This window comes from Ictalurus furcatus, chromosome 14 (genome assembly GCF_023375685.1).
Source record: "Ictalurus furcatus strain D&B chromosome 14, Billie_1.0, whole genome shotgun sequence".
NCBI classification, from domain to species: Eukaryota; Metazoa; Chordata; class Actinopteri; order Siluriformes; family Ictaluridae; genus Ictalurus; species Ictalurus furcatus.
The window spans coordinates 30,402,694-30,425,920 of NC_071268.1; the positions used below are offsets into that span (position 1 = coordinate 30,402,694).

Genomic DNA, 23,227 nt, shown 5'->3' on the forward strand with positions numbered 1-23,227 from the left:
CTGCACCCAGCCAAGAAAAGTGCACACTGCTGGTTTTTTTTTTTTTTTTTTTTTTATAACGAAGCAGTTGTCCTTTATTTTCATTAATTTTTTTTATCAGCTCCTCTGAAGTGCGAAGGCCGTAACAGTTATGTGTGTACTCTCTCTCTCTCTCTCTCTCTCTCTCTCTCTCTCTCTCTCTTTCGGCTGCTCTGTGGCATGTAAAACTGTAATAACTGATAGTTTTTTATTGATATGACACTTTCACGTAACACGAGCGTGACAGATCCGGTGTGATTGCGAAAGAGGAAGCAGACCATGGAGTGGTTGTAGCTCTTCTCTCTTTCACTCTTTTACATGTTACCATATAATACACAGTAAACTGGCCGTGCATCTGAGTGTCCTAGAATGCTGTTTTAGATGTTTTGTTTTCATGGTCTGAATAATATTCAGCCATTGAATGATACACACACACACACACACACACACACACACACACACACACACACACAAACACAAACACATGCTTTATCTGCCTTTTTGTCTCCATCTTTGTCCATCTTTACATATGTGTGTACAGACAGACAGTGTATACCATCGAAACTCTGACCTCCATGTATGTGTGTGTGTAGGTGTGTGTGTGGGTGGGTGTGTGTCTGGCTCACTAAGGTGTGAGTAACAGCTGCCCCCTTACGACCCCGTCAAGCCCCCCCCCCCCTTCCACCCCCGATTTCCCTGGTTCCTGGTTCCTGCACTTAACACTGAATTGATTTCAGACACTCCACATGATCCTCAAAGGGGACATGATTTCCCCTACAGACTCGGTCACACACTCCCCCCCCCCACACACTCAGTGGAACACTGGCCAAGTTGTTTGGAGGCGGCGCCCCCGTGTGGTCCCTTGGGAGAACCACAGACGCCCCAGAGCACTAAAGTAAAACCCGAGCCATGATGTGTGTGTAACGTGAAATCGCCAGGCCGTAAAAAAAGTTGTGCATAAAATCAATGCAGCGGCACTTTGAGGAATACCACAGATTTGGGAGTGTCCCTGTAGAGCTGACCTCTCTCTCTCTCTCTCTCTCTCTCTCTCTCTCTCTCTCTCTCTCTATCAATTTGGTTCTGTTTAAAGTATTTTACTGGCATTAATTTTTTTTTTCTGTCAACCATGTTCAGTATGGAACAGCAGGTCCAGATTCTACTGTAGACCCTGTTCAGTAGAGGACAGCAGGTTCAGGTTCTGCTGTAGACCCTATACGGCCACCTCTCCATTTTTTTTACTCCATCTCCAGAAATGAGAGAAAACATGCTCTCTCCATCATCAAAGGGAAGTCTCTCTTCTGTCTCACTCTCATGGGGACTGGAAATGACATGCTCAATAGTCATCACCCTGTGAAACATCTACTGAAACATCTACTGAGGTAGACACACACCTGCATTTAACCTCTCCAACACACACACACACACACACACACACACACACACACACACACACACACACACACATACTAGAATCTAGCTAATGTTAATTAATCGTGAAAACTAGCCTTGTTTCTGTACAGAAGAGCGTTTTTAGAAAATAACTGTTCTCTTGAGCATTATCTTTTGTAAATGTAAAGCTGACTAAGAATCCAGAGAAACAAAACATGAATATTAAATACTGATTGTGATCTGCTTGAAATTTAACACTCTTCAGCCTGTTCACATCAGAATATAAATGAAATATTGAATAACAAGTGTTGTATTAAAATACATTTTCACTTTCAGACCACGTTTCATATTTGGCAGAGAAAAACCTGCCATAAAAACTTAAACAATATGCCATTTACAGTGTTTAAAAAGCTGTGTTAACTCGGTGCTCAGTGTTCATGCACACTGACTTTAATACAGAAACACACACACTTGGCTTCGGCCGTCAAGCTGTGAATCCCGTTCTCTGTTCCACTGTTTTCACACTGTGTCAGGATGCCATTTTCACCACATACAGAATCTGAAAAAAGCAAACCTACAAGTATACAATATTCACCATTTTCTAGAAGATATTTCCAGTGATGGATCGAGTCCAAGCATTGTCAAGATGCAGCATTAATTTATGCGATTTGCCTTCATGAATATTGTGGCTTTTGTTGGGATTTTGGATTCCATGACAGCTTTGTGATTGGCCTAATTATGCCCAAAATAATTAATAAAACAAAACTATATAAAAAAAATATCTATTAAAAATGCAAAGATATTTGCCTTTGGTTTCACTGACATGAGATGATTGTGTGTGTGTGTGTGTGTGTGTGTGTGTGTGTGTGTGTGTGTTTAAATCTCACCTCAGTCTGCCAACTTCAGTGTATCTTTTATTATTTTTTTAATTATTGTTTTTTAAGATGGTAATTTCAACTGCTACTTGAAAAAAACACTTGTTCTGAAACATCTCAGCTGTTAGGTATTATATTGTAACCTTAAAGTTTAAATAATATTCTAGGGTTAGTGGATAGCATGTTTGCCTCGCACCTCCGTGGTTGGGGGTTCGAGTCCTGCCTCCATACTGTGTGTGTGTGGGGTGTGCATGTTCTCCCCATGCTTTGGGGGTTTCCTCCAGGTACTCTGGTTTCCTCCTCCAGTCCAAAGACATACATTGTAGGATGACTGACATCTCCAAATTATCCATAGTGTGTGAATGGGTGTGTGTTTGTGCTCTGTGATGGGTCAGTACACTGTCCAGGTTGTCCCCTGCCTTGTTCCCCAAGTGACTTGGATTAGACTCCAGGCTCCCCGTGACCCTATGTAGGATAAATGGTACAGAAAATGGATGGATGGATGGATGGATATTTTAAAATATATCCAAATGCCTGTTTGGAAATTTTGAGTTAATTGTTGATTACACCAGTGCTGCTTAATTCTGGATTGTGATTGGTCAGAAGCTGTTGATTAATTCTCTATTAATAGTGCAGCTGCAAATCACAGGTTTATATGAATCATTCTAATCATGTCTATAGTAACAGCTCATTCACAGGGATGTGTACAGTGGATACACTCTGCTAATAATAAATTACATTGATATGATGAAGTTTCCTTTAAGGACATTTGTGTAACATTTATGGAAGGAGTCTCCAGTGTCAGAGGTAAAGCTGTAACTTTAAGTTTTTCGACATCTTCAGGACAGAGGAGTTTACACTTCTTTGCAGTTCCTCGTTAACATGAGAAGCTACATTTTTAAAAATCTTATTAACTTCAAGAGAGAATAGAGAGAGGCTTGTGAGGGAATGACTGTTTGTAGCTGCTACAACGCAAGTGAGAACAGGAACTTGTTTTACAGACATTCCACAACAATAACTGTAACTATAAAGGTATAAAAAGTATAACCTGTTATTCTTTAATGAATATAATGTTGTAATTGTTGACAAATTGCTGTTGTATTGTTATAGGAAAATAATCAAGTCTAACAGTACCACACACATCAAATTTAGGAGGCAATCAGGTTTTAGTTGCAAACACAGCCTTGGTTTACCTGGTGAAGGGGGCGTGGCATATCAGTAGGGGCATGTTTGCATCCATCCATCTTCTATACCGCTTATCCTACAGAACCTGGAGCCTATCCCAGGGAGCATGGGGCACAAGGTACACCCTGGACAGGGAGCCAAGCCATCGCAGGGCACAATCACATACACACTCACACACCCACTCATACACTACGGACACTTTGGACACACCAATCAGGGTATGTTTGCATAATTATTGATTTTGGATTGGATTTGTTCCTAATGGAAAACGAATCAGTTGTTCAAAATAATTTTGACAGAAAATCAACATTAATGCTTTTCAAAATACTGTAATATAGATTTAAAATGTCTTATAACTGCAAAACTTTATTCTAGAAAATAGAAACAAAAAAATAAACAAAATAAATTAGATCACCCGAGCACCAAAATTCATCAATCAACTGATTTCATGGAAGATTCCACTGTTTCGTCTGACAATGTATTCTGCACCTGAAGTATTTGAGTCATCTGTGTGTGTGTGTGTGTGAGTGTGTGTGAGAGAGAGAGAGAGAGAGAGAGAGAGAGAGACATAATAAGCTCTGAACAAGAGTTGGCATCGGGGCACAATTAAGAGGTGCGATCAGCTCCCTCCTGCCTGATCAGTGCTATTTCCTTACTCTGGTGTGACTTGCCTTTTGGGGAACTGAACTATTTAAAGACAGAAAGCCTCAATGCTGAGAAATCTGGAGTCACGATCTGATCAGACAGCGGCAATAAATGAAAGACCAGTGAGACAGAGAGTATGTGAGAAAGGTGGACAGCTATCTCATATCATATCTGTAGTCAAAAGCCCTGTGTTTGTTAATAATAATTCATTATAATCTTTTAGATAACATTTGGGGTGTGTTTTTGGATGGGTTGAGGTGTGGCTTGGTGTGTGGTTTTGATGGTTTGGGGGTGTGGCTTGGGGTATTTGGGTTATTTTGGGATGTGGTTTTAGGGTGGTTTGGCGATAAAGACCTACCTCTTCCATGAACACGGGGGTCGGGAGTTTCGTCCTTTAAAAAACAAACAAACAAACAAAAACTTACTCTGGCTCTTGCACCTGTACTCTACACACTGCTTTTCTAGAACTCAATTAAAAGATCTTGTAGGGTAGCACTACTTGTATTGTTCTCCTCTTGATATATCGCCTTGCTTGTATTTCATCATTTGTAAGTCACTTTGGATAAAAGTGTCTGCTAAATGAATAAATGTCAATGAAAATGAGTGTGGTTTGGGGTATTATGGGGTGTGGTTTGAGGTGGTCTGAGGTGTGCTAGTTTGGGAGTATGGTTTTGGCTCATTTTGGGCTGTGGATTAGGGGGTTTAGGGTATAGTTTTGGGTGGTTTGGGGTGTGGCTTTGGTGGTTTTAGGGTGTGATTTGGGTCATTTCAGCATGTTCTTTAGGGTGGTTTGGGGTGTGGCTTTCAGTGGTTTTGGAGTGTAGTTTTGGGTAATTTTGGGCTGTGGTTAAGGGGGTGTGGGTTGTGGTTTTGGGTGGTTTCAGGGTGTAGTCTGGGGTCATTTTGGGTCATGGTTTAGGGTAGTTTGAGGGCAGGGTCTGACACTAGAAATAAGGTAAAGGCAACAACAACTTCACGTGAATAATCAGGAGTTAATTCTTTTTTACACAACCTTTGATTCATAGACACTTCCCATACTATATTTTATATTAAATATTACATCTTGTATGCATGTTTTTTATTACACACACACACACACACACACACACACACACACACACACACACACAGTGGTGCTTGATAGTTTGTGAACCCTTTAGAATTTTCTATATATCTGCATAAATATGACCACATGATACACTTCCACAAACATGTGTTGTGAAGATCAGACCTTGATAGATCCCTGTTCTTTAAATAAAACAGGACGTCACTCACTCACACCTGATCATCATCCCATTGATTGAAAACACCTGACTCTAATTTCACCTTCAAATTAACTGCTACTCCTAGAGGTTCACATACTTTTGCCACTCCAGATATGTAATATTGGATCATTTTCCTCAATAAATAAATGACCAAGGATAATATTTTTGTCATTTTGTTTAACCAGGTTCTCTTTATCGACTTTTAGTACTTGTGTGAAAATCTAATGATGTTTTAGGTCACATTTATGCAGAAATCCTACATTCAAAAGTGTAACCTTATCTGTTGTTTCAACCACTGATCATCTTTTCCTCTGCAATGTTGCCATCTTGTGGACATCACATGACAACCATCCCAGTTTATTTCCTTTATTTCCTGAACCCTTTCATACATAAATTAATTAAAATATTCTTTAGATGTTTAATGTTTTTTAAAAAAAAACTTTATATTGCATGTTATGTAAATTTTTCCATTTTCTAAATATCACTTAAACTATATTATAATATTATATATATATATATATATATATATATATATATATATATATATATATATATATATATATATATATATATATATATATATATATATAAAATCTTATAAGTTTGCAAATATACTCGAGAGACATTGGGCAATAGGCAATGTATGGAGGGGGTACATTAAGTTTATTTAAAGGCTTAAATTTAAAAAAAAAAAAAACACATTCAAGCTAGAGAGCAATGGAAAACAGGGAAACTATTTTCAGTGATTTGTACTAATAATAATATCTCAGCGAGTGAAGATATGTTGAATAAAGGAAATGTTATCTAATATTAGACCGTTACACATATTTAATCACTTAAAGCTTACAATGTTCTTATAAATTTAAATAAAAATATCTATTTTTAAAATTAAATATTATATTAGTTAAATTAGCTTGAATTAAAGATATGTTCCCTTTCAAAGGGAATTCAACGTTGCGTGAGCTCAGCGCTGTGGGAAGAGCCCTTGCACGAAACGGTATCTGAAGCTTGTGTAACATCATGCCTATTTATAGGCCTGCCATGATCAGGTGACATAGCAATTAAGCGTCGCATAATATAAAAATGGGACCTGTGAACTGTGCCATCAGTCTTATTATCTTCATCAAGACAGTCGTTTGGGTAACGCTCGCGTAAAGACGCTTCATTTCCTCTCTACGTTTTCAAAAAAAGAAAGAAAAATCTCTTTACTTTTGTGTCCCAAAAAAAGAGAAAAAAGTATTATGAGTGAGGGAGAATTCAGGAAGTGTGTCACGCCGTGCTCTCGTTTCATCAAGGGGGGAGGACAGAAACACTTTCTGTGTGAAGTGTGTAGGAGTGGGGCACGACAAGGCAGCCTCGAGGTGTCTGACTGTGCCCATTGTGAATGGCTTAGGTCCTGGAGATCTCGTATGGATCTGGAAGACGAGCGCTGCTCTATCTCTTGCTCTGTCTTTTGGGGTCTGGCTCTCTGCAGGATTTTGGAGTTCGCGTCACAACTCTTTCCACTATGGAAAGCCAAAACACCCACCCTGAACGTATGAGTTGTGTTAAAGTAAAGTTAAAGTTGTGCTGTTTGCATATAAAGAGCTGCTTGAAGTGATTACTGGTGCAGTTAAATCTACACTGACCCTGGGAAGCGGAAATGGCTCGTAGCAGGCTGGATGAGTGCATTCTGCCCAGTGAAAAGAAATCTCCCTCACACCGCAGAAGTTCATGATGAAATATCACGCTTCTAGGGAAAACAATACATTAGCCGTACTTATAACCGCACAAGATCTGATTATTCGGCCATCGTGGGGAGTGAATGGCACGGCTATTTAGCTATGCTGAAGGTGGAGGAGGTGCTTGCGAGCTACCTCTCTCTATCAACAGCTTTGCCTTGTAAGCCATGTAAGGCCACCTCTGCGTTGGTGGGCAAGGCCTATGTGACAGCGGGTCTCGCTTGTGGGTCACTGCATACAATGGCAGTGTTGCAGACCTACCAAGCAGACCTGCTGAGTGAGCTCGACATTTGGGAAGTTATTAGTACCCACAGTACTACTGTAGGGCCTCCCCTAGTCAAGGCCGTCCCAAGTTTTGAGTCTTCTCTGGTCAGCGAGCTGTCACAGGGCAACTATTGGTTTGACTCCAACAGAATGTGGAAGAGTTAATGCCACTAAAAGACCATCTGGCAGCATGGAAACTACTGCCATATGTGTCTCCATGGGTTCTGTCTACTGTAGAAAAGGGTTACCGGATACAGTTCAGAGCTCGACCCCCTGGTTCAGAGGTGTTCTCACACAGTAGTCAGCACAGAGCAGAACCCAAACTTAGCACAGGAAGTAAGATCCCTCTTGAACAAGGGGCCACAGAACATGTTCTTTGAGTGAGGGAGGTTTTCACAGCCGTTATTTCCTGGTCCGTAATAAAGATGGGAGTATGCGGCCAGTTTTAGATCTACGTTATCTGAACCTTACTCTTCAAACATACAGGTTCAAGATGCTGCCGCTCAAACTTATCATTCTACAGATTCAGTTCGAGGACTGGTTTGTGACAATAGATCTAAAAGACGCATATTTCCACATAGAAATATTTCATTGTTTGAAATTTGAAAAGTCGGGGGTTTCGTCCAAGGACGTTTCGTCCAAGGACGAAACCTCTTAGAGTAATCAGTGTCACGCGGCGATGCCTACGTGCTCTGAGCATTTGGAGGTGTCCCGGGTTTCTAGGCTCGGGTCACACTCTAGGGGCGTCTCCTTATCGCAACACGGTAATGACACACCTCACGGGCTGGAGCACGGACTTAGACAGCTGTCCAGCTCATGGTCTCTGGAGCGGCCCTTATCTGGAGTGGCATATAAATCGCCTAGAAATGTGGGCCGTATTTGTAGCACTGTAATTCTTTCTTCCTCAATTGAGAGGTCACCATGTGTTAGTTGTGACAGACAACACAACGGTGGTCTCATATATCAACCACATAACCACCAGGGTTATGTTCATGCACCCTATTCAGGCAGGCACAACTAATTCATCCCTGGGTGGAGGGGAAGTTTTTGTCAATGAGTGCAATGTACATTCCGGGCAATTGGAATGTGGGGGCACACATCCTGTCAAGGCAGGGGCTGAGGCCCGAGGATTGGAGGCTCCATCCACAAGTGGTGGAGTCCATATGGCGGCGGTTGGAAGTGAATGTGTTTGCCTCCGAGGAGACAACACACTGCCCGCTGTGGTTCGCCATCACTCTTCCCATACCACTGGGGCTGGATGCCATGGTGTACAAGTGGCCGAGGTCACATCCAAACGCTTTTCCCCCGCTTGCTCTGCTCACATAAGCTCTAGTGAGAGTTCTCCAATACCGTCTACATCTGCTGCTAGTAGCACCTTATTGTCCAGCTCGAATATGGTTTTCAGAGATAATATCCCTGCTAGACAGCACTCCTTGGGAGATTCCCGTTCGCAGGGATCTACTGTCTCAAGCCTGAAGAACTGATTTATCAGCCTCGGCACCAACTATGTAACTCAGAAGAGAGGTAATTAGTTAAAGCAGGAAGTGTTTCAGGACTCTAAACCAGCTGAGAGAGATTGTATAGTGATGTGCAACCCATAGCCCTGAAAGCAATATTTCACACAGCACAGGTCACAACAGAATTATTACAGTTTATTTAACTTTAAAGGATGAAAATAACTGCAGGAGGAATTCCTTTAGAAGCGTCCAGAATTAAAAAGCTGTCTCGTGCAAACACACCTCTACACTTCATACAGATTTATATTGAAGAAGAAAAAACTAAAAATATAAAAAGTATTTTCCCAGCATAATCTTGTACAGTTGAGTGTAGAACTGGAATCTAATCTAAAATATTGTCAAAATAACAAAATATATTTAGCTGCTTTCTAGACCGTCTGCCTCGCTGCAAATGCTAGTTCACACATGTCTGTATACCTTTTGGACCTGTCCATCAGGTTTCCATGTCAACTTAAATATTCCATCTTAACTTTAATATTTCATGCCTATTATTTTGGGACACATATTTATCTCAGCCTAAAGATGTTAAGCACACTGATGAGCACAGATTTATTTATTTTAACAATATTATGATAGCTGTCTTTAGCTAAGTCTTCAATAACTAACTAGATTTTAAATTTAAAAGTATTAACTATTCTAGAAGATCCACAACGTAGGTTTGAGGAGGATGTGGGAGGTTTTTGAAATTCAAATACTAACTATAATAGGAAAATTGTATAGTTATAATACTTAAGGAAGTGAGGCAGTCTTAGCACAAATGCACCCAGATGTAACTAAGCAGCTTTAACCAGTAAAACTGAGAGATCAGTGAAGTGAGAGAGAGATTTACATGAAGACGGCCGAGTGATCCTCTTTCTCCCAGAATAGAGCAGCACTTTCACCAGATGTTCAACTTCCTTCAGCCAAACTCACTGAAGCACAACACACAGCACTGAATCTACAGCTAAACACACTCTCTCATCACACTGATAATGACTATTCACTCTAATAAAAGAACACACAATGTCCAAAATGAAGCTTTATTTCAGCAGAGCAAAACTACAGGAAGAGCAACAGGACAGTGAAGAGAGTAAAGACAGAAATGTCAGCATTGTGTAGAATTGAAACTCTATTGTAGATGGATGTGTAAGCAGCTCAGTGTTCAATTCTATCTTGGAGCTGTTAGACTTCACACTGGCTCTTTCTGAACGTGACCGGATGATCGACGTTGTCATGGGAGACCTTACAGACAAACTCCTCCCCCTTTTCCCAGAGTGCTTTGCTGAGGGTCAGGGTGCTGCTGCGTGTGTACCCGTCCTTCTTCTGTTCTTCTGCGCTGGTCAGAACCCCGTCCTTCACCTCTGAGCCGTCCACTGTCCAGCTCACCAGCGCCCCCTGTGGAGAGTAGGCAGACAGCAGGCAGAGCAGCGAGGCCGATCCCTCAGACAGCTGCAGAGAGGAGGGAGGGAGCAGAGACACGGAGGGCTTCACCGTGGGACCGGCTGGAGACCACAAACACACAATAAACACACATTTACACACGCTGACACAACATTTACTCATCACTGCTGATTCACATTACTGCAGTTCAGTAGAAACATCTGGAAACTTCGATGACCTTCAGCAGCATCTATAAACTCTACCCATAGACATAAAAACAGAACCTAACTCTAAATGAACAGAGACACATGGGGGGCTTCAATTCGGGAGCAGTTTCAGAATCAGAATCGGCTTTATTGCCGAGCGTGCTCACACATACAAGGAATTTGTCTGGAGAAACATCAGTCCATTTGGTTTAAAGTCCACTAACAAACAAAGAGAACATGTGGAAGCCATCAGCTTTAACTCCACACCATAATCCATCTTCTTTCTGATGTAGTGTTCACCCAGTTCTATTCAGTACTGTAACTGCATCCAGTAGTCACACTGTATTCCAACACTGAAACACTCAGTGAGTGTATTCTGTAAATGTTCTGAACTCCAACAGAGACAAAACCGGAAACTCTGCAGCAGCACAAATGTGTTCCAGCAGCAGGAGAACATTTACTAGTTACTCTTTACATCGTGGACCGAGCAGAACTTTGATCAGATTTATTCTGGTGTTGATACTCAATGAAAATGAATCACTAGACTCTGAACTCAAGGTGAATTTAAACAGCACAAACATCTGGATTTATTCTCTCACTTTTAACGATGAAATATAATCATTACAATCAACACAAACAAATAAATGTATTTAAGATACTGATTTTTTACACACTAACCTTCATAACAAACATTTAAAATGATTCATTTTCAACTTTTCTAAAGTTTCTTCAATAATCAAATTAATAATAAAAATGAATTCATGAATTTATTCCATTTTAAATAAAGAAGAGAGACTTACTGACGATGAGTTTGGTTCCTCCACCGAAAGTGATCCACAGTGATACATTCTAATGAAGCCGTCGTACAAAAACCTCTGTTACACTACAGTGACCACACACACACACACACACACACACACACACACACACACACACACACAGTTGTGGTGTTTGCATATGTGTGCTGTGTCAGTGCTGCACACACTTTAAGAGCTGTAGTGCTGATCAGAGTGTGTTCAGTCCTTTCAGAGCCACTGACACGCAGCACAATGATGATGGTACTGATTCTACTGCTGGGGACACTGGGACTCCTCGCTCACCGTGAGACTCTCTCTTTACTTTTATTATTCATACACATCATCACATCACTCTCACACTCATTACTACATTTGTTGACATTATTTTAACTCTGCATCCTTTTCTTTAGAGTCCTTTGGGGAAATCGTCATGACTCAGTCTCCAGGGTCTCAGTCTGTTTCTCCAGGACAATCTGTTACTCTCACCTGTACATCCAGTCAGAGTGTTAGCAATGTCCTCGCCTGGTACCTGCAGAAACCTGGAGAAGCTCCTAAACTCCTGATCTATGCTGCAACTTCTCGTCAGTCTGGGATTCCAGATCGTTTCAGTGGCAGTTATTCTGGTTCACAGTTTAGTCTAAAAATCTCTGGAGTTCGGTCTGAAGATGCAGGGGATTATTACTGTCAGCAGGATTACAGCGGGTACACACAGTGTTATAGCATGGTACAAAAATCTCCCTCAGCTGTAGAGGAAGTGCTCTGACTCAGAAACACACACTGATCTGAGAACAGCTGCAGAGCTGCTAAAGCTGCACTCCACTGAACATCATCAAACGTGTTGATGTTTAAAACATAATCATTCCTGAAAAGCAGAAAACTCTTCATCAGCTGTTCCTTCTGTGATGAAAAATCAGCTGATGTGTGTAATGGTATATGATGATTTCCACCTTCTGCTAAGAGGAGCAGTGTCTATAATAATAATAATAATAATAATAATAATAATAATAATAATAATAATAATAATAATTTTAAAATTATTTAAAATGTGAATTTATGGGAATAATTGATGCTTAATAATTTTGGCAAACAAGTCTTTACAAAGCATTAGTTGCACATTTCTACACAACAGATCCCCAATTGTGAACTTATACATGTGTTTATAAATAAAGTTTAATTTATATTTAATAAATATTTATGAGTGTCAAATTTGGCCTTTTTGAACAAAGAACAAGATCAAACAATATAATATAACCCATTCAATATAATCCTATAGAATACTTATAGAATGTAGTTTTCTCCAAAAAGAGTGTTTGTATCTATTATTCAGGGTCTAAAGCTAGTGTTATGTGATTTTTTAATGAAGTAAACGTGGACTTTTATAGGCCCATTACAGAACAAAAAACACCTAAGCTAATATGGTACATTCTAGAGACATTTATAATTGATCCTAGAATAGAGCCTTGTGGAACACCAAACTTTACCTGTGTACACATATAGAAGTCACCATTAAAATTTTCAAAATGATAATGATCAGTCAATACGACCTGTGCCAGGAGACAGCCGTTCCAGTAAACAAAACATTTATAGTCTTTCTAAGAGATTATTATAATCTATGGTATCAAACGCTGCACCGAGATTGATCAGCACAAGGAACGAGACACAACTCTGATCTGAGGCCAATCTAGAGATTAGAAGCACATGCCCTAGTTTTTCTGTGTCTTGTAGGATTAACACATTTCTTTTTTTGGCTGCATCTTTGATGACACTAAGCAGTTTTAGTGATCTTACAACAGGTACATACATATCAATAATGAAAAAGCCACATAGGTTCTAACCTGGAGCTTACTGTACGAATAGGCAGCAAGCACTAGGATTAAATCAGAAATTACATGCAGACTTGGTATGCAACATCAGTACATCTGTTTTATTGCCAAGCTGTTTTGTAGCAGTATTCTGTTTGGTGTAGCTGTGCCATTGATTAATACAATTGTGCAACATCATCAAAAAAACAACAACAAATGTATGTCAACATTGTTTACAAAACCTATGTCTAAGTGGCTTATGCTTACAAATTATAACATGATATTTTGTAATTACAGTAATTATAAAATATCATATTTTCAACCTGCCATTATTGGAAATGCTTAAAGACAAGAAACGTATGGTTTTCTTAGACAGAAAGCTGTTCTTTTACTTAAAATAAATCATCTCTGTTCTAGATAGAGCAGGATGTGGTTTTGTATATATATATATATACAGATACACAGCAGTGAATATGCCTACATCCTGTGCTTGTGGTCATGTTGTTTGGCTACTTTTCAAAGCTGTGAGAGAGTTTTACATTTGAATGACTTTTGTGCAACTAAATAGCTATTTCACCACGCATTCTCAAATTTATAGATCAGTATTTCAGCTTTAATTTCTCTTGCACTGCTGCAATTCCTACAGTATTTCTCCCAATTTGGATGAAAATACCCTCATGCTAAGTAGGTTCATATTAAGCTCATATTCATTATACTATGTATACAATAACAGATACAATAACAACTTTGAAAACAGCCCCAACTTTTTTGGAATGTGTTGCATGCATCAATTTCAAAATAAACGTTTACCTTAAAAAAAAAAAACAAAACAAAACAAAAAAAAACCTATACAGTTGATTAAGTAAAACATTAGGATTTTCCATACTGTCCCAACTTTTTCAGAATTGGGGTTGTGATATTTCTGAGATGAAAGAAGGCTATTCTAGTAATATTATCTACATGAACTTCAAATGAAAGTCTGGAGTCAATAATCATTCCAAGGTCTTTTACTGCAGAAATCAGCATTTAAGCAAGATCATTTCCTCCTATTCCCTCTTTCTTGATAAAGAGACAAAAAGGAAAGTGAAAGGAAGGCTTTTATTTGAGATGATTTCCTTCTTTAACATTACACAGATTGAGACCTGCAACCAGACTTATCTCTCTCCTGAAAACACACACACACACAGGTACGTGCTGTCTCACACACAAATGTTGCGTGCTTATTTAGCAATATGTGGTTTAAAGATGAGTCATACTGTTGCATGTCAGTAGAGCCACAATCTCACACACCTGTCGTGTTCATTCCTCAAGAAAACAGAGAGCTGGGGTAGTTGACTTGCGTGAAGTTGGCCCCACACCCAACGCAAAACTTTGGCAAAATAGTATAAATTATTTGTGCTGGTTCGTGCTAATAAAAGCTTAGTTTGTGCTGCTTCGGTTTTGTAGATATTAAAAGAGTATTTACAGGTTATTCTGATGTCACTCAGCCCCCCCCCCACCCCCCCACCCCCCACCATGCTCCAAATTCACTCTAAATAGTCTTGTTTGTTGGTGCTTCATTTGTGCTGGTTGTGTGCTGATAAAAGCTTAGTTTTTGCTGCTTTCATTTTTCAAATATTAGACATTGACTTATAGGCGCAAATCTCCTTGGTGTGAGGACTCTTTTAGAGTCGAATTGCCGAAAATTTTATCAAGACAAATCATATCATCATTTGTTCAATAAACAGTTATCTTTATTTCATTCACTGGTCTCTCATGATTGAACTTTTCATTTATTTACAAGGAGAATCATCTGCTACACTTCACTGCCACCACTAGGTGACACTTCTGTTCTCGATGCTTTTGTGGAAATTAGTGTTAAGTTAGTATAGGAAAAGTCGATATAGTTACTAAATCAAAATTCTGGTCAGTGTAAGTACAATGTTTTAACACTGTCAGTTACAGTATTATTAGTTAACTTCAAGCATAATGGTACAACATTCAAGAGAGCTAAGATTGTCAATGTTTATTGAACAGAAAACTCATTGCTAATACTAATATGGCTAATGGAGCTATGAAATGCTAATTACAGCTGCACATGTGACTCATGTTAATTTTTTGAATACGTTGTGCATTTATAGGTAAACATTACCATATTGGTCCTAATATAAGATATAATATCCTTATATATTATTACTATATTATATTTTTCTTGTATTCATGCAAATACAGTCATACATGAAAATAAGTTCATACTGTACATGACATTTTTTGAGTCAGGAATATTTCAGTGGTTAATTATGTTTTGCTCATGCCGGATGCCCATGAAACCAGCAGTGGACAGGGATTCATCAAAAGAGGCCATAGTCCAAAATGGCAACATAGCTACATTGTAGCCCCTTTGAGGTTATAAGCTGGGAGATTCAGGAGAAATTCAACTTGATGAGCACAGGAAATCAGCCAGACAAGAAGTGAGGGTGCCCTCTGGTGGTCTGGGGGTAGAACATCAATGTCCATTGTGCACATGACTGAGTCATTCAAAGTCAAAGCTAGCTTTATTGTCATTTTTAGCACATTGCATGGCAATAGATAAAAGGGGAGGGGGGGGGGGGGCGGGGGTGTTCACATTTAGACATGGCTGTTCAGAAGTCTGTCTGCTTGTGGAAAAACTAACCCTAACCCTAACCCAGACTTCCTGAGTCTGGATGTTCTGACCTGAATACTTCTTAGCCTTTTCCCAGATGGGAGGGGCTTAAACCAGTTGTAAGATGGGTGAGAGGGGTCCTGGTGAGTACACTCTCATTGACACATCTGTAGAAACCAGTGAGGATGGAGGGCGGCATGCCAACTCTTCAACCTTCTTAGAAAATACAGGCATTGTTGGACTTTCTTTACTGAGGAGGAGGTGTTCAGTGACCGTGTCCAGTCATTGGTGATGTGTACGCCAAGGAATTTGAAGGTCTGTGTTGTTTCAAGTATCATCTCTTTTGTCTTGTTTACATTCGACGGAAGATCATTATTGCTGATGAGCCTCACAACTGTGGTGTCATCTGCAAACTTTATGATGCTCTTACACACCATCATGAGTCAGCAGGGTATATAACAGTGGGCTCAATACACAGCCCTGTGGTGCACCGGTGCTCAGTGTGATGGTACGGGAGGTCTGTGTGTTGACAAGTATCCAGTTGCACATTCTGTACAGTTGTGTGCTTCCAAATTTGTGGCAACAGTTTGTGGAAGAACCACGTATGGGTGTAATGATGTGATGGTGTTTATATCTATAATTATATTCAGACTATGATCTTATAGGGGGGAAAACACAATAAGAAATGTTACTGTTCTTTTGTTAACTTTAGTTTGTGTTTACAGGTACAATGATGCGCGTCTTGCTTCTGGCTCTGCTGCTCACTCAGGTTTGCTGTGGTATGAACCTAGACACCGACTGGATATCCTGGAAAACTGAATTCAATAAAAACTACAACAGTGTGGTGAGAACACTCACATTAAATATTAATTTATGATATAAATAAAAATAGACAATAACATTTCAAAATGCATAACACTACAATACACAAGCCAGCCACTCCACCATTAGATATACACCCTGGCATGAATCTGCAACTGCTCCTCCCAGAAACAACAAGGTTGTTATAACGAAAAGCAGTAGCTACTATAATTGCTGTATTTAAAAAAAGAATTCCATGAGCCTAGCGACAAAAAGTTGTAAAGACAACCCTTATGCAAAGAAACTAAAGCACAGAACCTGAATGAAAGATTAAAACAGAGAGAGAGGGTCATGTGCAATACAAAAGCTTAACGTTATAGGTAATAGTCATAATAAGACAACAATATAAAGTTGAGCAATCAGCATCAATTGCTAATAATTATTTAAACATTCATTGCATATTCATTACAAATGCAAGATTATTTTATTCTATTAAATATGCCCAATGGTGTTAAAGAAGGTACTTTTTGTTGTACAATTAGCTACTGTTCTAATGACATGTTCTAATTCTTCCCAACAGAAAAAAAAAAATTACTGTGCTAATTACTGTGTCTGTGTGTGCAGTAGTTTAGTTAGTGAAGTAGTTTGCATGTATAGCTCCTATGCAACAACACCCTACTGAAATCAACTGGTTGTTAATATCAAACTTTATGCACTTTTCTTTTTCACCACACTTTAACGACAGTCTCTTAAATTTCAGCAACACAGTTGCTTGGGAGATGCTGAAACAGGAGTTTCCTTAAATTGATCAAATGGATGTAGTTAGGTCTCCCTTCAATGTCACATTCAAATCCATCCATCCATCTTCTACCGCTTACTCCTTCTTCAGGGTCACGGGGGAACCTGGAGTCTATCCCAGGGAGCATCGGGCACAAGGCAGGGTACACCCTGGACAGGGTGCCAATTCATCACAGGGCACAATCACATACACACTCACACACTCATTCATACACTACGGACACTTTAGACACGCCAATCAGCCCACCATGCATGTCTTTGGACTGGGGGAGGACACCGGAGTACCCGGAGGAAACCCCCGCTGGAGGTGTGAGGCGAACGTGCTAACCACTAAGCCACCGTGCGCCCTCACATTCAAATCATGTAGTTTAAAATCCAGCCTGGGGCTGCGTCACCAGCTAGGCCGCCTTTGGCCACCAGAGGGAGACACAGGACCGCTCTGAAATAATCAGGACCAATGAGCCACACCTGTCCCCCTGGCTATTGAAGAGCAGCACGCAGGTACTTGTGCACTAAGAAAATTCCTACGTCCCAACTGGCGTACTAGCTGTGTTAAATAGTGTTCCAAATGGTAGTGTGTAGAAATAAGGATCCCAAAGATACCCAAATGGTCCACTATTTCTAGTAGATTTTTAAAATGTGGATACATGGACACTTTTTCAGCTAATATTCCCCACAACTCCATACATGATTGAGGCAGAGCTTTTTGACAGCTTGCTTTGCCGAATTCAAGGACAGAGAGAGGTGTAAATGAAATATGGAAAAATAAATCAAGGGAATGATAAATGAAATGATATAGTATAAATTATATAAGGAATAATGAAAGAAGAAAAGCTGAAATGCCACAAGGAGTGTGTTTACTGTGACAGCGTTCTCTTCTGTTAAACAAAGTGTTGGTATGTCGCAATAATACTCAAAAGTAGGTACTTTTTCTTTACAAAAAGAGTACATAGTTTAGTACATAGAATAAGCATGCCAATTGGGGCACAGGGTTTGTTTCAGAGTCCTGGCAAAAGATTTGGTCAGTATTTTGGGGCATTTAGAAACTTAATATTCCATGAAGCAGAAGGTATTATAAAGCTAGTCCATATGAACTCTCTAAAATATAATACAAAGGCAGGTCCTTACCTTTTAGAAGTTATGTCAACAGGTTTTATTGCAGTCATTAAAAAAAATCCACCTCATTATATCCAGGACAAAGTTTTTTTTCCCCCCTGTACTCAACTTCGTATTTTCTGTGGTCCAACATTATGACCGTTAGCTAGCTAATATTAAAAACCAGTAAACCAAAGACAAATATGATTAACATGCAACTTAGCAAATTAAATGTAAATATTTATTCACAGATTTATTATTCATTTGGGGCAGCTTAAGTTAGCCTGTGCATAAATCCGGCCATGCTAAAAGGATGTCAATACAGGAAGGGTCTCGAGAATGGAATGTAGTCCAAAACTGGACTTGAGTCCTCCGGCCGTACTTTATGGAGAAAAATAATAAAAAGTTGCTTTCCAAATGAAAGGTTAAGTAACTTATTAGCATTGTTTTGTGTTCAGTTGAGACTGTTGTGTGTGTGTGTGTGTGTGTCTGTCTGTCTGTCTGTCAGCGGGAGGAAGCATACAGGAGAACAATTTGGGAGCAGAAAGTTTTGGAAGTGATGAAGCACAATGAAGAAGCTGCAGCAGGACTACACACCTTTACCATTGGGATCAATCACCTTTCAGACATGGTATGATCCTGTTTGCTCCCATGGTCCTTTGTGATGCCAATGGGGTTATTGGGGTGTGAGGGAAAGAAAAACTCTTTCTCTCTATCCATTTGACCTTTGTGTGTGTGTGTGTGTGTGTGTGTGTGTGTGTGTGTGTGTAGACAGCAGAAGAAGTCAGCGCTAAACTGAATGGTCTGAGGGTGGAGAATTTTCCTCCTCAGGATGCTAATGAGAATTTCACCTTTCTGAATGATTTCCCCCTCCCTCCCAGTGTGAACTGGACTGAGGATGGATTTGTCACCCCTGTCCAGAACCAGGTATATATGTGTATTATGAGCTTTTCAACAAACACAATAACAAATGTTATATGTGCTTTTTCTGTTTTGTGTAAAACTCAGGAAATATAGCATTTCACTTCACATACACTGACCTTCCAATAGAATAGGAACACCTGTACACCTGCTCTTTTATGCAGTTATCCAATCGACCAATCATGTGTCAGCAGCACAATGCATACAATCATGCAGATACAGGTCAAGAGCTTCAGTTAATGTTCACATCAAACATCAGAATGAAGAAAAAGTGTGATCTCTGTGACTTCAACTGAGGTGTGGTTGTTGGTGCCAGATGGGCTGGGTTGTGTATTTAAGAAACTGCTGATCTCCTGGGATTTTCACACATAACAGTCTCTAGAGTTTACACAGAATGGTGCAAAAAAATAAAAAACAAGTGAGTGATAGTTCTGTTGGTGGAAATTCCTTGTTGAGAAGAAATGCCAGAAGAAAATGGCCAGATTGGTTCGAGCTGCCAGGAAGAATATAGTAATTAATATAATCACACTTTACAACCATGGTGAGCAGAAAAGCTCTGTCAGCCAAGAACAGGAATCTGATGCTGTCATGGGTACAGACTCACCCAAAAATGAAAATTAGGGCAAAAAATCACCTGTCCAGTTTCGGTGACTGGATGGTTTGATGTAAATATTAACTGAAGCTCCTGACCTGTATCTGCATGATTTTATGCATTATGCTGTTCCCACTTGATTGGCTAATTGGATAACTCCATAAATGAGCTGGTGTACAGGTGTTCCTTTTAAGGTGGATGGTGAGTGTATATCTTTATTTTATGTGTGTCTGTGTTTCGGTGTAGGGTGAATGCAACTCATGTTGGGCATTCACTGCAGTTGGAGCTTTAGAAGCTCAAATAAAGAAAAAGAAGGGACGGCTGGTTCCTCTGAGTGTTCAGAACCTGGTGGACTGCAGTGATAAAGAAGGAAACTATGGCTGCCTTGGAGGACTCATGACTAATGCCTTTAATTACATTATAAACCATAGGGGAATCGGCAAGGCTGCTGATTACCCTTATGTAAAAAAGGTCTTTTTCCCCCCTTTTTTTGCTATTTTATGGATTCCTACAAATGTTCAATCATTTATCTACATCCTAATTTCTTCTGACAAACCATTATATCACTCAGTATATAATAATGAGGAGGAGATTCTTATTATTATCGTTAGTTTTACTATTATCATTGTTATTATTGCTGTGTGTATGTACACTTTATTGAAGTCCACATCACCACCATCACCACAACCGCCAGATTTTAATGAAATCTTCACACAGTTAACCAAATAATATGATAACACCACATGTCCTTTGTTACCAGTTTAGTTTATTTTTCTGGAAACATCATGCCAAAGACTTCATTATCCAATATTTTTTAATTCTCTTACTGTGAAGAACATTCTGTTAACTAAAATTGTCATTTTAATGTTTATTGTGTAGAACGGGACATGCCATGACACTCATAAATATGGGCATTGTTCTGGTTTCTGGGTTCTTCAACGTCATAATGAGTTCGAGCTGCAGAAGGTGGTGGCTAACATTGGACCGGTTGCAGTGGGAATTAATGCTGACCTGGATTCATTTCACCAATACAAGACTGGTAAGCCACATATACATTGAACAATGAAGACCTTTCTTGCAACGACTGTCATCATATCTGATAATGACAAGTAGTTCTCTGATCAGTGTTTAGATAATGAAATGCATGTTCACACCTGGCGGCTAATTAGTTTGTTTTAGTTGTAAACCCTGTTTGGCATGGTGTATGAATTCTAGCTTTGACAGTTCCTCAACCTCAGCTACATCACTCTAGTTCATAATGGGTCTCAACTAGAGATGTGGGCAGGACTGTTTTTATGAATCGCGTGGTTATTACATGGATATAAAAAGTCTACCCATTCCTGTTAAAATGGCAGGTTTTTGTGATAGAAAAAATTTAAACTGAGATAAAATAATGTCAGAACAGTTTCTACCCAAACTATGAAATTATAACGTATAAGAATTATGTGAAAAACAATCAAACATTTTAGAGAAAAATGTCGGAAAACCTCCCAAAAAACTAATAATAACCTGGTAGCATAAGTGTGCACAGGCTTTAATAATTGGGGGTGTGGCTGTGTTCAGAATGAAACAATCACATTCAATCTCATGTTCAAATGCAATTATCATACAGCTGTCATCAATTAAATTATTCTGATTAACCCCAAATAAAGATCAGCTGTTTCTGAAGGATTTTCTTCACATCATCTTGGTTTCATCTGACTGCTGAAGCCATGGTCCACAAAGAGCTTGCAAAGTATGCATGTTATCTCACTTGTTGAAAGGTATTGTTCAGGAGAGGAAAGAAATTCCCATACATTAAATGTACCATGGAACACTGTGAAGGCCATCATCAACAAATAGAGAAAATGAGCATCACAGTGACATCACCAAGAACAGGACGTCCCTCCAAAATTTACAAAAGGAGAAGACAGAAACTTACCAGGGAGGCTGCCAAGAGACCTACAGCAACATCTAATGAGCTGCAGAAACATCTGACATGTACTGATTACTCCCTGCATGTGACAACCATCTCTCATATTCTTCACATGTCTGGGCGATGGGGTTCTCCTGTGTACATTTCTCCGACGCATGTATATGTACAAACCCTGTGTACATTTCTCCGACGCTTTCTAAAAAAAAAAATTGTCTCCTGTTTATATCTCTACCTGCTTAGTACACATTATCTGTTCTTTCCGAATAATATGTGTGTGTGTGTGTGTGTGTGTGTGTGTGTGTTAGGTATTTATAGTAACTATTCGTGCCCAAGGCATCCATTGAATCATGCTGTTCTGGTGGTTGGATATGGAAAAGAAGAAGGGCAGCAATACTGGCTGATCAAAAACAGGTTATACAGACACACACACACACGCGCGCAGTTTCACTGCTATTCATTTGTGCTACTGTTGGAAATGATTTTAATCTAACAAAGTTTGATTATGAAGTTATTGGCTAAAATACCCCCCCCCCCTCTCTCCCTCCAGTTGGGGTACTGATTGGGGAGAGGGGGGCTATATTCGAATGGAGCGAAACAAGAATCGGTGTGGAATCGGCGGCTATAGTGTTGTCCCCATTGTCTGAACTTATTTCTCTCATATCACCTTTTAATCTGTTTTTCTTTTCTTGCTATTATCGACTAATTCGTAAGTTTGAGTTTCTCTTATGTATTTTAGCATCTGGTGGTCATAATGAAAAAACATTTCTGTTTTTGGAATGAATGAAATCCAGAGTTGCTTATATTGTATACTTATATTGTTTACAATTATATTGTAATCCATTCTTCATATAATTGAAAATAAATGTTATTAAATGTTATGGTATCATGAGTAGTTCCTCCACTGTGGCTCCTCTAACCCTCTGGACCTGTCTGATTCATCCTGAGCTCTGTTCTCCATTCTCTGTTCCCAACCCTACATTCACACTAGAAAGTGTGCCATGCCTTAGCCGGCCAAGGTAATGTCAACAGATTTACCTCAGCCTGTTAGAACTGCTCACATTAGACCATCAGGCTTTTTAAAATTGCTAACTCAGTTAACTTTTTTATGTGATTGGCATTTCACAATTGTCCATAGTGTGTGAATGTGTGTGTGATGTGCCGTGTGATGGGTTGGCACCCTGTTCAGGGTATCCCCCTCCTTGTGCCCCAAGTTCCATGGGATAAGCTCCTTGTGACCCTGTGTAGGATAAGCAGTAAAGAAAATGGATGGATGGAAGAAAAGTGAGTGAGAAGGGGGGTAAAGGAGAGGGAGCAAAGGTTCTTTCTCCTTTAAGAAGAATTAGTTTAAAAAAAAAAAAATTACACATCTCACAAAAGTTGTCTGTGTTCATGGAACGCAAGATGTTCATTGTATTGTGCTGGTTTGCCTAGCAAGCTTT

General features: G+C 39.5%; 1 protein-coding gene and 1 gene segment (V, D, J or C); both read left to right on the top strand.

Annotated features, from left to right (window-relative positions):
- Positions 1-11,277: 11,277 nt before the first annotated feature.
- On the top strand, positions 11,278-12,198 carry LOC128618300 (immunoglobulin kappa variable 3-15-like). The segment is given in 2 exon segments: positions 11,278-11,545; positions 11,652-12,198. Coding segments are annotated over 2 exon segments (405 nt in total).
- Positions 12,199-14,142: 1,944 nt separating this feature from the next.
- LOC128618285 (procathepsin L) lies at positions 14,143-22,664 on the top strand. Its single transcript, XM_053641829.1, has 8 exons — positions 14,143-14,230; positions 16,392-16,510; positions 18,869-18,991; positions 19,132-19,287; positions 20,120-20,344; positions 20,753-20,912; positions 22,094-22,199; positions 22,336-22,664. The coding sequence occupies exons 2-8, from the start codon at positions 16,397-16,399 to the stop codon at positions 22,430-22,432; spliced, it is 981 nt and encodes a 326-aa protein (XP_053497804.1). The 5' UTR covers positions 14,143-14,230; positions 16,392-16,396; the 3' UTR covers positions 22,433-22,664.
- Positions 22,665-23,227: the final 563 nt, after the last annotated feature.